Genomic DNA, 16,085 nt, shown 5'->3' with positions numbered 1-16,085 from the left:
TCGGGAAAAGATTCAAGGCTGTTTTTAACGCGCAAAATAGATACTCGTGTACCCTACGAGCCAAAATACAATTACTTGTATCAAAAACAAAATCTGTTGCCCTTATAAATCTCACCAGAGGGGGAAGGAGATAAGCTTTCAATATGAGCTGTCTTTCTAATCCCACGATTAAATGAAACCACCAAGGATGGCCGGATAAACGTCCCCACTTTCATTGTCTCCTCGGGTACTGAGGGACGATCGTCTGGAGTCACATTTCTTGTTTTGGAATGTGTTTGGAGCCAGATAATGTGCAGAAAGCCTCTTTGGATGGAGGCTATGAAAAGTGAGGTGATGCAGGAGAGACAGGGGCCACGAGGCAAGTTTCCAAATTTCTCCTTGTCAGGGTTAAGGGTGTATTAAGTGTGCAGACAGTGCGACACGTTCAGTTCTTCACTTACAGTAAGGTTTACTGCGGGAAACCGCAGACGCTATCTTTCAACTCTTATTGTGGTCACACAAGGCTCCCAAACTTGGTGTATATTTTTAAATTAGGCAATAGTTTACCAGAAGAGAGACAGAATGGAAATCATTCGTCACTGGGCAACATAACACAATAATGTTTGTGATTTATTTATTTATTGGTGGCTTAAATAATACTTGGAAAGGGAATCTGTGTTGTGCAATAGGCTATATTTGTTTTCGGCTCTATAGCAATTCATCACTCTGCAGAGAAAACAACGGCACACAACAATGCTGATATAAAGCGGTGATCTGTTTACAGTGAGAAGGTTCTCGTGAAAATTTTTTTAAGAGTTGTTAGTAGCACTCTTTTCCACAAAGAGGGTGCCATGCTTTTCACATCTTACTTATCAAAACAAGTCATTCTTACTGTATGAAACATTTAAACATGAAGTTTTTTTGAAGGGAGAATCCGCAAATTTGGAGTTAAAGGGAATTAAAATGCACAGATATCGCGCATTCTTGAATGTGTTTGTGAAAGTTAATCACAGTCGGAGGAAAACTTCCCTGCAACGTGTGATCCTGTGCCGTGTTAACACCTCACACCGCTGTTTCATTTTCAAAGAGCTTTTCATGTCCTCAGGAGTGAGAAAAGGTGTCGTGGCCTCTGTACTGTTGGATCAAAGCGACACAAATCCACAAATGTCTGTGAAGTAGGAACTCCTTCATCCTTACCTTCACTTTCCAAAAAAAAGATAACTATAACAAAGCTCCTAAAATATTTTAGTGCAGTGTACATAATGTTTTTGTAGAGCTTAGATTAACTTAAAAGGGGAGGGAAAGAATAACTGCACCTCAATAGTTTTAATTTATCAATATTATCTTATTAGCGTAGCATTATTTTTAGATTTCAATGAGAGACTGAGTGGGAAGGTGACAAAACGTATACATTTATGCATTTGGCAGACTTTTATTCAAAGCAACATTACATCAGCATATATGAAGAGCTTTGATGCAAAACATGCCAAGTGCGTCTGACATAATTTCTTGTAAATAAGAATACATTTTTTATCAGACTCTTAAAGGGGACATTTCACATTTCACTTTTTTAAGATGTAAAATAAATCTTTGCTGTCCCCAGAGTACGTTTTAGCTTAAAATACCATAATTTATTATAGCATGTTAAAATTGCCAATTGTTTTGGGGTGTGTCCTTTAAAATGCAAATGAGCTGATCTCTGCACTAAATGGCAGTGCCATGGTTGGATAATGCAGATTAAGGGACGGTATTATCCCCTTCTGACATCACAAGGAGAGCCAAATTTCAATGACCTATTTTTTCACATGCTTGCAGAGAATGGTTTACCAAAACTTAGTTACTGGTTTTTACATTTTCTAGGTTGATAGAAGAACTGGGGACCCAATTATAGCACTTAAACATGGAAAAAGTCAGATAAAGATGTCCTCTTTAATAGTTTCTACCTATAAACTGTATTTCTGAATGGCCTGAGGGCAGGATTAAGAGGATTTGACACAAAAGTATTTGATGAACGTATAGTATGTGTCTATGGAAGGTATTTTTAGTCTTTTTTAAATTAATTAATTAAATGATAAAATAAAAGTTAAAACATTAAATTAAATTTCAACGTGATGAACCATCATTCCGGCCAAATAGAAAAATAAAATAAAATTTATTATTTGGCATTTTCCATATAATCTTGAGGCAAGACTGCCAATATTAAAATAAAAACTTAAAAACGAATCTGTAAATACAATTTTTAACCCGTTAATTGGCGCTGTCCCGTGAGCGGGACACCTACATTTATTTCAATATTTTTTATGTTAATGTTAATCTATCATGACAAACTATATATTGTTGGAAAGGACTAAGAATGTAGTTTTCATATTTCAAAACCTTTTAGCAGTAATAATAATGCAGTAACTGTAATTTATTCATTTGTGACACAAGTATGCAGCAAACCTCAAAGCAAACCAGCACCTCAGTTTTTTGACAATTTTATGTATTAAAAATTATACTATATTGCATTTTTATTTATTACAAATAAATGTAAACTGCTTTAAAAAAAAAAAAATATTTTCACCTTCAGACACTTCCCTAAAAACGTTGAAGTGTCTTCTTTAAAACCAAAAATTACCAAAATTAAAACCAAAATTAGGCTTCTAGACCAAAAAAAAAATGCCAGAGTTATATTAATTTAAAGGTGTATATCACCTTTTCACCAACCCCCCACTCAAAAAGGGCTGTGCCAGTTAAAGGGTTAAAAGGCTTTTTATTAGTGCCCAAGCAATTATAGGGACAAAATTAAAATGTAAATTTCTGTTTTAATTTTATATTCTCTTTTAATTATTGGTTTTCATTTTCAACTTGTATGCAAATTCAATGTTAATCAGTGGGTGGGGTTTACTTGCTCAAAAAAAGGGGATTGGCTAAAGCAGTGTTGCCAACCCAGCGACTGTGTTGCCAACTTAGCGACCTTATTGCTACATTTTAGCGACTTTTAGACCCATTTATACAAACCTAGCAACTGTTTGGATGAATCTTAGCTTCACATCTGTACAGATAGGCTACTTTGTTGCTTGCACTGGCCCAAGAGTGCCAGGTCTTGCTCTCACAGTGAAATGTGTCAAGAGCATTTGGTTAATATCTAATTTTCTGACAGTGGTGGTGTTTAGCAGCTCTTGCATCTAACCTCCATATGTTCCCTTGGATTGAACTCATAACCTTTTGCATCGCCAGTTTTTAACATGTGCCAGGTCTCCAGTCGTAACTCACATTTTACAGAAAGGAAACAGCAAGGAAGTGTAAAGAGTAAGTTGTGGAAGGAGTAAAACCATTGTCTCTGAGTCACCGAAGAGAAAGAGAGTCTATTTTAGGATCCAGTGTCCCATAACCATGCGGGAGCTCTAAACAAGCCCATCTTTAATGAGATACATCATCAGGCTAAATTGTAGAGCCAACAGTAAAAAACTTTTTTTTTCTCAAGTTTCTTTTCTTTCAAGGGCAAAAACATTTTATATTAAGTAAAAATTGGGCACTTAAAAATGTTAAAGGAAAAAATGGGAAATGAAGAAAACTGTGTGTGGTGCATGTAAATCTGAGAGAGGTCATGGCCCCAGTCTGCTATACTCAATTTTTTCGATAGTAATAAGTGTCCCAGTTGTTCTGTCCATCTGTTCAGTGCGCACCGCACCTCTTCTCATCACACTGGCCTCCCACAAGAGCCCTTTACCAGCCACCTGCAACAGCAGTGCTTACTGATATCCATCTGAAGAGCTGGCACATGGTTTAGGGTCAGGGCCGGAAACATAAGGATTGCAGGTGGGGTCGTGGGTAGGAGTGATCTTACCTGAAGTTACTGCTTTTATTCTCCTGTTCTTACTTGGGAGCACTTAATGGTGATTAGCTGCCGAAACAAGGCATTGTAATACACTCTAAAAATAAAGATGCTACAAACGTTCTTAACAGAGATGCTATAGAAGAACCATTTTTGGTTCCCCAAAGAACCATTCAGTCAAAAGTTTAAAATAACTATTTCTTTCTTAAAGTGATAGTTCGACCAAAAAATGAAAAATACCACGTGATTTACTCGCCCTCAAGCCATCCGAGTTGCATATGTCCATCCTTTTCATTTGAACACATATTAAGATATCTTCCAGTCTTATCTTATAACGGATAAGTATAGGGTCCAGCTCCTTTAAGTCCAAAGAAAGTGCATCATCCTTCGCACAAGTAATCCACACAGATTTACCAACGAAAATAACTATAGCTTCCGGTAATGCCGCCATCTTATACTGGATTCAAACCAAACGTGGTAGAGGCGACAAAAACGCGCTATTCGCACGTAGTTGGACGCTTGAACATTTTGAGTTAACTTGCTTCATTCGCGCGTGAAATTCTAGTTATTCGAGACATTTACGCGAAAATTAGCATCATGGGAGAGACTTCTGCGCTCTACTACAGCAAGCTCCTGATTTGTTTCCAGCGGCAAAGCTCAATTTGCATCATTCGCGTGAACTAGACGCGCAAATGAGACGGACTCGCCTCTTTCGTGCCGTGAGACCTCCAGATGTGAGTAAATGCGTCTTTACATTGACTTAACATTGAAATCACTCGTGCTTGATGCATCTACCGCGGCTGGTGTGAACGCAGCATTAGACTCTTCTGCATTCAGAAGAGATTATCAGTGCACACTTTTCGTAGACGTATGATGAATGCGGAGGGTTGTTTTGCTCCCCTGTCTGTGCCTCCACCTGTCCTGCAACGGGTCAAAGTGTGTAAAACGGGTGGATGTGACATTCTTAAAATTCATGGGCAGGGATGCGGGCGGTTAATTAACTCTGTGCGGGCGTGTAGTAGCGTGAATAAAAATTAGCAAAATTTGTATGTCTAATTGTGCACACCAAAAATTTTAAACACGTGGAGGACACTGCTTGCCAGCTGTTTTTTTTTAGCCGAGCACTTTTTAGCTGTGATACTTGAGCTGTGAGCCGGTTGGTTGTTGTGATACTTGTCCCGCCCCTACTCCACCGTGATTGGATGGCCGTGTGAGGACTGACATTGACGAGCGGAGCTTTTCACCCAAAGTTGAATCTTTTTCAACTCTCGACACTCAGCACCGAGGGCGGAAAAAACGCAGAGCGCCGGCTTATTTGAAAAACGCCAAGTTTCCATTGGAATCAATTGAAAACATGCGCCGGCAGCGGGCGTAAAAGCTTTGGTGTGCACCCCCCCCCCCCAAATTACCATTACACGCGCAACATATGACATTTGACCCATCACGTCACCACCACTGCGACAGTGCGCAACCTTTGTTGATTCTTATGGTAGCCTAGTTGGAGCGAGCGTTGCAGGAGTTGCATAAAGTTTTGCCGTTGATAGCCGGAAGCTGAACGTCTTCTCTTAAGAAAGCATTTCGATTTTTCTTGTTTTTTTTATTAATAGGTCTATTTGTGTACTTATCAGGTTCCATTTGTGCCGATGGTAGGCTACTTGAATAGGCTACCCTGTTTCATTAGCCCATTCATGATGGTGTTGTGATGTTGAGAGAGGTACGAGATTAAAAATAAAGCACTTTAATTGGAATGATTTTAGCATGTGTGATTTATGCATGTGCGGGTACAGGTTGGGTAACGGGTCCGGGCGGGTGTGGTTTAATTTTGATGTTATCACGGATGACGGGTCAGATCTGTTCCTGAACTTTGTGTGTACGGGTGGGAGCGGGTCTCCAAAAATTGACCCATGCAGGACTCTGCCTCCGCATTTGTCATACGTCACTATGAAAGTGCGTATAGTTATTTTCGTTTGTAAAGTTTTAAATATGAATATTTTTCTTACAAAATCGCATCAACTACCCTAGGCTAGGACATTTTCAGAAACTTCTGAATAAGTGTTTGTATGAAAAGGTAAGTCGCGGGTGAGTAAATCATCGGGTAAATTAGATTTTTGGCCGTACTATCCCTTTACATTTTTTATTGTCTAAAGAACCTTTTTCCGCTACAACCAACATTTTATGAAACAGAAAGGTTCTTTGGATGTTCAGACAAAAAAGTACTTTTATGGCATTGTGAAGCACTTGAAATGTCAGAGGCGATAAACGGGTGAAATGTACACAGCATTTGTTAAAATGGCAAGTAAATGAAGTGAATTGCACAACATATTCATCTCTGTCCAGTTCTTTCCTTACGTTATCCATTGTTGTTGTTTTTGGTGTGCGTTTACCTTTAACTCTCAGATGCCGCTGGGCTTGTGTGACTCACATTCTTGGTTTTGAGGATATTGGTTGTACTTCCCGCAGTCTGAAGACAACCCTGCCAGACACAAAGCCCCCTTTTGGGTTGCCCCCCAGCATACACATCCTCAGAGTCCTGAAATTTTGCTCTCGTGACAACCCGCAGCGTTGCGACACCCTTGCCACTCGCAGCCGCTGTCGAAGCAGCATGACATTGTTAGCCTCCCCTCCTGAAATGACACCCATATTCCCTCTCTCCCATGCATCCTGTTGTCTCCGCTAACCCCCATTGGTATGAAATATCAGCTCTTTAGGCCTGATATATAACAAACATCTACAGACGCATCTCACGAGGAAGGGGGGCTGCATCTCGGTCCCAGCTCATTCATCAAACATGTTTTCACAACGATATCATTTCCGTGGCTTTTGAAACCCGAAGCAGCTGCTGTCTAGTTCTTGTTTTTCCATGATTGGCTGTTTTTCCTTGTGATTATGACTGTTGATGTGATTTACTGTGTGAGAAATACAACATTTCGACCGGCATCATTAGCAATCAGCGGATAAATGTGTATGTAATCATGTGAAGCATGCGAGAGAGCGACTGTCATCTTTTGATAGATAGACGGACTGACCTCAGGCAGCTAATCTGCTTGCTTTCATTACGTGTCTCAGACAGACGGACCGATAGTTTTAATTATAAATATGTTTTTGTCAACTCTGGTAATGGCTGATTTAATTACAAGAGAAGATTGAGTAGCTTCTCAGTTTAAATAGCATTTCATGTAGACAAAACATTTAAATTAGCTACTATTTGAGTATGAAAATGAATCGTTTGAAATAACACATAAATTGACTAAATATCTCTAAAAGTGTTTAAACCCCATGTTAAATATTGTCCAAATTGCTGTCTTTTAAACTTTAAAGGTAACAGCGATAATGAGAGAATACAAATGGCAAATAAGAAAATTCCTTTCAAATATGCCCGGCCCGTAGAGGAGTGGCTTCAGGAGAAAGGTAACTCCCCGTTTCTTTTTCTACGTGTATTTTCATTTACGTTTACTTTATATTAAAATAATTAAGAGCAAATATTTTTTATTTTAAAATGGTTTGTATCTTTTTTTTGTGCCTTTTTTCTAAGAAGGTGTGCTTATAGGTATTTGTCTTGATCTTAAAGTTAGACTAAATAAGAATATGCATTGTTTAATGATTCTCTATTGGCCTAGTAAACATTTTCTGAATGTTTTAAATGTAAATGTTAAAACAAATTAATTGCAACATAAATTCAAATACAACAACAATGAAGCTCCTGTGTTTCAAGCAACGGGTTGTGACAGCACAGGAAATGTCATCTTGGATGAATAAGACGGCAGATAATTATTTCAAACATTAATTGCTTATCATCATGAGTCCAGCTCATTATAATCACTGAGATTACCCACAAAATTAGGATGTTTTTATTGTAATCATTTCAGCAGTAGTTGGGATGATTTTGCACTCATTTAACCAGAAATAGTTTTTTTTTCCAAATTGCTGTGATCTACACTCACCTAAAGGATTAATAGGAACACCTGTTTAATTTATCTTTAATGCAATGGTGTAATTGTGTGGGGGATGTTTTCTTGACACACTTTAGGCCCCTTAGTGCCAATTGGGCATCATTTAAATGCCACAGCCTACCTGAGCATTGTTTCTGACCATGTCCATCCCTTTAGGACCACCATGTACTCATCCTCTGATGGCTACTTCCAGCAGGATAATGCACCATGTCACAAAGCTCGAATCATTTTAAATTGGTTTCTTGAACATGACAATGAGTTCACTGTACTAAAATGGCCCCCACAGTCACCAGATCTCAACCCAATAGAGCATCTTTGGGATGTGGTGGAACGGGAGCTTGGTGCCCTGGATGTGCATCCCACAAATCTCAATCAACTGCAAGATGCTATCCTATCAATATGGGCCAACATTTTGTTGAATCAATGCCACGTAGATTTAAGGCAGTTCTGAAGGCAAAAGGGGGTCAAACACAGTATTAGTATGGTGTTCCTAATAATCCTTTAGGTGAGTGTATGTCATGCTGCAATTTTTTGGTCACACCTACACTGTCAGAAAAAAGATTTAAAACTGTACCTTTTCTGTCACTGGGGTGGTACTAAGGTTCCATTTTGTACGTTTGGAGGTACAGTATACTGTATATTAAACATTAAATAGTGTACCTTTTGGGGTATTTTACTGTACCTTAATGATCTATTGTGTACCTTTAAAGGTACAGTTGTAAAATTTAACTTGGACAAAATTGTTCCTTAAAGGGATAGTTCACCCAAAAATGAAAATAATGTCATTAATGACTGACCCCCATGCCGCTCCAAACTCGCAAGACCTCCGCTCATCCTCCGAACACAGTTTAAGATGTTTTAGATTTAGCCCAAGAGCTTGTTGACCCTTCATTGAAAATCTATGTACGGTATACTGTCCATGTCCAGAAAGGTAATAAAATCATAATCAAAGTAGTCCGTGTGACATCAGTGGGTCAGTGTTGAAGCATCGAAAATACATTTTGGTCCAAAAATAAGAAAAATAATGACTATTCAGCATTGTCTTCTCTTCCGCATCTGTTGTGAAGTGTATGCATGTGACTAAAGTCACGTGACTGCAGTGACGTGGATGACGTGTTATCCTCAGACATGTTTGCGTGTTTTTTTTTCAAACTTACAGTGTGCGTCTCCCTCAGATTGTATACGAAACAGCTGGGGTGCACCAGATAACACGTCAGCCGCATCGTATGTCATTTGCGTCACTTCAGTCACGTGACTTTAGTCTCACGTATGCGCTTCACAACAGACGCAGAAGAGAAGACAATGCTGAATAAAGTCGTAATTTTTGTTATTTTTGGACCAAAATGTATTTTTGATGCTTCAACACATTCTAACTGACCCACTGATGTCACATGGACTATTTGGATGATGTTTTTATTACCTTTTTGGACATGGACAGGTATACCGTACGTAGATTTTCAATGAAGGGGCAACAAGCTCTCGGACTAAATATAAAACATCTTAAACTGTGTTCCGAAGATGAACGGAGGTCTTACGAGTTTGGAACGACACGATGGTGAGTCATTAATTACATTATTTTCATTTTTGGGTGAACTATCCCTTTAAGATAGGACAATAGGTCTTTAGGATATAATATTGTTCCCCTAAAAATTTCAATGGGCTGTATACCCATATAAGATACCAAATGAGCCTTTGAGGCAACCACCCTTGCAACAGAAAAAGTACAGTTTTGTACCTTTTTTATGAAAAAAATAGTTGAAAAATTATCTGTCACCCCTTCAAAAAGTATCTAGAGATTTCATATTTGTACCTCGGAGGTACATATTGGTACTAAATGTATACATATCTGTACCTAAATGGAACATACAGGACCTTTATATAGGCTACTGTCCTAGGGACAGCTTTGAACCATTTTTTGACCGTTCTTCTGACAGTGTATTAATTAGATACCTTATCATTGCAGTCAAAATAATAGCTTACTTTTATTACTAACTTTTTATTAGTCATTTAAGTATAACAAAGCACTGCTGTTTTAATCTTTATCAGACCTATTTCTCTGGCTTTTAATCATTTTGTTATTTCATGTGCCTGAGAAAAAAGTTTCTATCTCTTATAGAGACAATTACATCAAAACTTGCTTCAGCCCTCGTGGGTTTGTAGCCAGACGCATTTAGCGAGACGTAATAGGTCTGGTTTATTGTCTGGCCTTTGCAAATATTTACGACACATCTCATGGTAGAAAAATTAAGTTTGAAAAAATCAATGCATCCATTGTCTGGTGGTTGGGTGTGTTAAGTGTCCAAAACTGCTATTAGTTATGTTATCGAAGATGATATCTGGGTTCAGCCTGTACTAATGAATATTTCTGGATCTTTCTTTGCATCTTCAGGGCGGCAGCTAACAATATTCAACACCCAGGCCACGATAAGAATCGGTGGTTCGGATCGCAAGAGGCCGTTTCAGGGCCAGCTTTCCGGTCTCTACTACAATGGCCTGAAAGTGCTCAACATGGCCGCTCAGGGCAACCCCAACATCAGAATCAACGGAAGCGTGCGCCTGGTGGGTGAGGTTCCTTCGGCGGGTTCAGCCCGAACTACGGCGCTGCCTCCAGATATGTCCACCACCTTTATCGAGACCACCACTACCATGTCCACCACCACGAGAAAACACCGCACTCCACCCACAATACAGGTACGACCCCAAAGCTAATCTTGCGTGAGCAATGATGCTGGTAGTGACGATTCTCTCAGACCAATCAGTGATCTACAGTGTTTTCACTAGTATCCCAACTGAGGTGGTACTAAAAAAAGTATTGGGTACTACGTACTGTACCCAGAGGAAAGGCTCTCAAAAGTAAGCTGACCCAACCCGTGGGGTACTATGAAATGGAAAAGTGCCAATTGATACCACTAAGGTACATACTGGTACCTCAAAGGTACATATCTGTACCTAAATACCAACTTTTGTATCTTTATTTCTGAGAGTGTGCAAAAATGTCTGGTTTGCCATACCGATATATGGACAAAAATATATGAAGAGTTTGGTTCCAAAACGCGATAAACGGCATTTTTAAAAATAGTTACAGCCAAAATCAGTATTGTATCAGGTCAGTATTAAAAAGTCTATTCTTCATTTTACGCAAAATCCGATATCTGCCGTGTATTTATTCAGTCATCTTTTCTGCCTTTTTTCCAAAGCGCGATAAACGGCACTCTTCCTTCTCTGCAGAATGCAATAAATCCGCTCAACCAATCCCAGCGCACCATTCCACGCATTGTAAACAATAAGGGCGGTGCTTTGAATACACGGAATCCTAGTTTTCCTCATCTACTTTGTACTTCGTGATCAACAAACAAACAAAAACAAACTTTTAATACTTTTGATGGCATTGATAAACCTGTGGTGGTTTTGTGTGACGGGGAAGAAACGTAAGCCATCAAAAATAATTTACGTGAGAATGCACTCGAGCGAAGGAAAAATGCCGGCTGTTGCTTGTTCTCACACGACAGCATCAAGCTTCTGTCCTGCTAACACATTGACCCCAGGGGATCTTATGAAAAACTTTCCATTATTTTACTCGAAATCAACGAAAATCGAGCAGGACCAAAACATTTTATAGCTGATCGCTGTCAAAAAAGTTCAGCGACGACGTCCTACGATGACAGCAGCAATGACAGTGTTCTTAATATGACAAAGAAAGTCAAAGTGTTTTGATTAATGCCATTAATGTTTATTTTTTTAATCAGTTTATACCACTAGTCCAGTGGTTCTCAAACTTTTTCCGCGTGCGGCCCCCCTTGTGTACGGTGCATTCCTTCGCAGCCCCCCCAAAGAAAATGTATGACAAAAACTGTTCTAAAATTTAACATTTTAATTAAACAAAACATATTAAATTATACAAAAGTAGTGCTGGTGGTTAGTAGCCTTATTTTTTTAGGTTTAATTACACAGAATTCATGTTAATGAATGTATTTTATAAAATGTCATAAAACTGGGGCCCCCCTGGCACCATCTCGCGGCCCCCCTGGGGGCCCCGAACCCCAGTTTGAGAACCACTGCTCTAGTCAACTAAATGAACATAACATATGCACATTTATATATTGATTCAATAGATTTATAGCATTAAAAAAAAAATCAGTTTTTATAATAAATCTTTGAAAATCAAATTATGGATTAGATTTTTGATGTTGTTATAACCTAAAGATGCTATGTGAAAGTTTGTAAAAGAAAATAGTGGTTTTCATCTTGCCATGTTCTTGGTATAGAAAACACATTTTTACAGAAATTAGTCAAAATGGATTTATTGCGTTTTGGAACCAAACTCTTTATATACAGCACAAATCAACCATATCTGAAGTTCAGTTTATAAATAACTAAAAAAATATGCATTCAGCACAGTGGCTAAAATCTGCTAAAAATGGACACGTTTAAAAACAACATCGTGCTGACTTTAAGGCAATACTTACACCTGGCCTAACTGTGAAGCTGCCTAAGGGTTTTAATCATTTGTGATGTGGGCCAGCCAGCACTATGCCACAAATAATGCATGGCCCAGATTTACAATTCAGATAAATGGGGACATATTTTGTTGCAACACAACACAGAAAATAACTCAAAGAAATGGATTTTTATTACACAGCCTTTATGTCTCGGTTAGAATTAGTAAGTCAACATTTTTAGACTTATTAGTAATTTATTCAGTAACTTAGTAGTTTAACCCAGCAATTGATATAGCCTATTTTCCAAGCTTTGTTTTTCTATTTTGTCAATTTTGTGTATTGAATTAAATAACAATGATTTGACCAAGCCCACGTATGTCACATGCAAACTGGTAAACGCATTGCAACAACATACTCTGTGCTCATGTCAACCCATAAATATGCAAAAGACAGGTTTTGTTTCTTTTACGTGAAGTCACTCGACCAGGTGCGTTTGATTGATTTTCAAACAATATGCAAACCACTTGCTTTAAAGCGAAAACGAGGCAACCATATTGTAATAAAGTCAAGCACCTCTCTCACACGTTTTGTTTTTATGTTGTTCAAAACTGCTTATGCTACTGCCGGTTTGTGCGTTATTTCCAGTGTCCTTTAGATAAAGCTGTACGCACACTCTTGACAACCACACAGAGGACCACCCACATTAAGTTTGACCGGGAGCCAATAAAACACTGTGGTTTGGCGCAATGCGATTAGATTGGCCATTTCATAGGCATCCTGGTACAAATTGAGCCGGTGGAGGTGATATTAAAGCCATCAGTCTCTCTTGTCTCTGACACATTTTGGCAAGACACATTTATATCCCTGAAACCCCACAGTTGACCGTACAAACAAACTTGGTGTTGAGCTAATATTAAAAGAATCGGTGCTACAAACTTGGTATTCATAGCTTTAAAAAGATAGTTTAACGCAAAATTAAAATTATGTTATCATTTACTCACCCTCAAGTTGTTACAAACCTGTATACATTTATTTGTTTTGTATAGTAATCAAGCAGGAAAGAGGAGCACCATTGACTTCCATTGTATTTTTCTTTCCTACTATGGAAGTCAATAGTGCTCAAAAAAGTTTTGGTCAAAAACATTGCTAAAAATTTCTTCCTTTATGTTCAGCAAAACAAAGAAATGTATACAGGTTTAAAACAACTTGGGGGGTAAGTAATGACAAAAGATTTTATATCTATTTGAGGTAAAAAATGATTAATGTTAATAATTAATGTTTATAATGAGTCTAACAATAAAATTATGCATGTTTCAGGTATCATTTAACTTCATAATCTAATCATAGTCCCACAGCCCTGAAATCAATCAAATGTAACATCATTGCCGTCAGGAATGTTTGTGTACATTTTATGCAACAGCGATTTGCTTTTACTAAACTGATATGGCTGGTGACAGATAGGAAGCATATGTCAGATGACAGCTTGTTTTAACCTTCGGGTCAAGAGACACATGGATAGTTCATTGTTGTATTAAGATAGAGGGTGCATTCAAAACATGACCTACTTCTGTCCTAACTGTGATCTTGTGGTCCCCTTCGGATGCGGGGGTGCCAAACGTGACAGCCCAGGGCCCGTGAACAGTGCAGATGGAAATTTCCACTTACATTAAAGGCTGAAGTTGACCATATCTGACTTTAGCTGAAAACAGTTGATGCTCAGTCAAGCATCAGACGAGGTTTCAGTTGAGCACAAACAGGCAAAACGCATGCAAATGTTGCGGTACATTTGTGGCAAATAGATGTTAAAAAATACAAAACAGTAGATTGTAGTCTGATATAATGAACTTGCACCATTACAATTTGCCTGTAGAAAGCGAAAAAATTTAATAATGGCATTAGAACGTAATTTGATGATGTCACTAAATACTATTTAAAGAGTTCATGACATGTGTTTTTTAATTTGTTATTATGTTCCCTGAGGTAAACTTATAACATTACTAATAAGTGTTTTTGCTGAAAAACATACACATTGGAGTAATTTATGACAATTTTCCACCCCGTTTTGTGGGCTTCCCATTTAAAGGGATAGTTCACCAAAATATAAAAATGACCGCTTGATTTACTCACCTCAAGCCACCCACGATGTATATGATTACCTTTTTCAGACGAAAAATTGAGTTTTAACACAATCAGAGTTACGTATAGTAGAAAATGTGCTGGCTGTTCCAAGCTTTAAGGGACATTCACATTATAACGATAACTATAAAAAATATAGTTTTGAAAAGTATAGTTTTTTTTATTAAAGACAAAAGCGGAGTTCACATCATAACTATAACGATAAAGATACAACGAACGATATCGTTGTGTAATTTTCTGAGCGATTTTTCCCCCCACCTGATGAATGATAAACAATTGACAGCCAATCAAATCTATTTGAACTTTCAGTGCACGCAAACTTGAATGACAGTGGAAAAGCTCAATGCAGAGATCTATAACATAAAATTACCTCAGGTATCCAACGCTGATGCAGTTGCTGTGAAATTCACTACGTAATGCTTTTTTCCTACCACACCGACTATGCCAAAAGGTAAGATATTAAATTAGATTACACAAACTACATTCACTGTTTAGACTTACACACAGCGTGTTAAGGACATCTGCTGGTCACCCGCTGTGTAAATGCAACAAGAACAGCATATTTACATATTTTCAGTGACATGTAGACAATTGCAAGTTTTTATTAGCATAAAGTTATCGTTATGATGTGGACGCTAATATAGTTAGCGTTGTAGTTAGCGTTATATTTGTCGTTATAATGTGAACGGCCCTTTATTATGGTAGTAAATGGTGCTTATTACTTAAAGCTCAAAAAAGTCCATCCATCGTTTACTGAAGTAATCCACACGGCTCCAGTGGGTTAATAAAGGCCATTTGACAGCAATAAGTGTGATTTTGTGAGAAAAATATCAATATTTAAAACTTACAAACTAAAATTACTAGCTTCCGGTAACGGCGAGGTGTGTTTATGAGGGCTTTTCTAACATATGACGTGGGACATAGCGTTCGAGACGTAGAGACGAAATCTGATGCAAACATAAAGAGCTGGGCAAAAAACTCAATATCCTCTTGTCTAATATCAAAATCCTCTGACACTCTCTTTTAAAGGGGACATATCATGAAAATCTGACTTTTTCCATGTTTAAGTGCTATAATTGGGTCACCAGTGCTTCTATCAACCTAGAAAATGTGGATAATAATGGCCCTTAAAGGAGTAGTCCACTTTAAAGATGGGGCCCATTGACTTACCATAGTACTTTTTTCCTACTATAAAAAGTCAATGGGCCCCATCTTTAAAGTGAACTACTTCTTTAATCTGAACTATCCAACCATGGCACTGCCATTTAGTGCAGAGGTCAACTAATTTGCATTTTAAAGGACACACCCACACCTACAAAGTGCCAATTTTAACATGCTATAATAAATTATATATATTGTGTTTTGAGCTAGAACTTCACATACATACTCTGGGGACAGCAAAGATGTATTTTACATGTTAAAAAAGTTTTGTGAAATGTCCCCTTTAAATGGCCATTTTAGATTTAGTATTTCCTGACTGGCGTTTTGTTTCGCTGTCTGCACTTCAGGGTCCATCACTACATCCACCATGATCCTTGTTGCACTTAAATTTTTAGTTGAATCTACTTGAATTTACAATTAATTTAAACTTTCTTGACTAGTGAGAAGTTGCTATAAATTTAAGTTATGATGGGTATTAAAGTAATTTCAATTTTATTTTTAGAATTTTTAGCAACTCCTCACTAGTCAAGAAAGTTAAAATTAATTGTAAATTCAAGTTGATTCAACTTTTTACAGTGTGCATCATTCTGTACACTGGCGATT

General features: G+C 37.9%; 1 protein-coding gene across 38 annotated transcripts in view; it reads left to right on the top strand.

Moving 5' to 3' along the window:
- nrxn3a (neurexin 3a) overlaps window positions 1-16,085 on the top strand; it is a 411,002-nt gene that overhangs the window by 354,299 nt on the left and 40,618 nt on the right. For all 38 annotated transcript variants that reach the window (XR_008635797.2, XR_008635796.2, XR_008635795.2 and 35 more), the window contains 2 exons: window positions 7,115-7,204; window positions 10,136-10,437. Coding sequence is in view for 35 of the 38 variants with exons in the window: in XM_055172356.2 (XP_055028331.2) it covers window positions 7,115-7,204; window positions 10,136-10,437 (392 nt within the window). In the remaining 3 variants the exon portion in view is untranslated. The remainder of the gene's footprint in view (window positions 1-7,114; window positions 7,205-10,135; window positions 10,438-16,085) is intronic.

Source organism: Misgurnus anguillicaudatus, chromosome 7, assembly GCF_027580225.2.
Source record: "Misgurnus anguillicaudatus chromosome 7, ASM2758022v2, whole genome shotgun sequence".
Taxonomy (NCBI): domain Eukaryota; kingdom Metazoa; phylum Chordata; class Actinopteri; order Cypriniformes; family Cobitidae; genus Misgurnus; species Misgurnus anguillicaudatus.
This window is presented reverse-complemented; position numbering and strand designations above follow the sequence as displayed.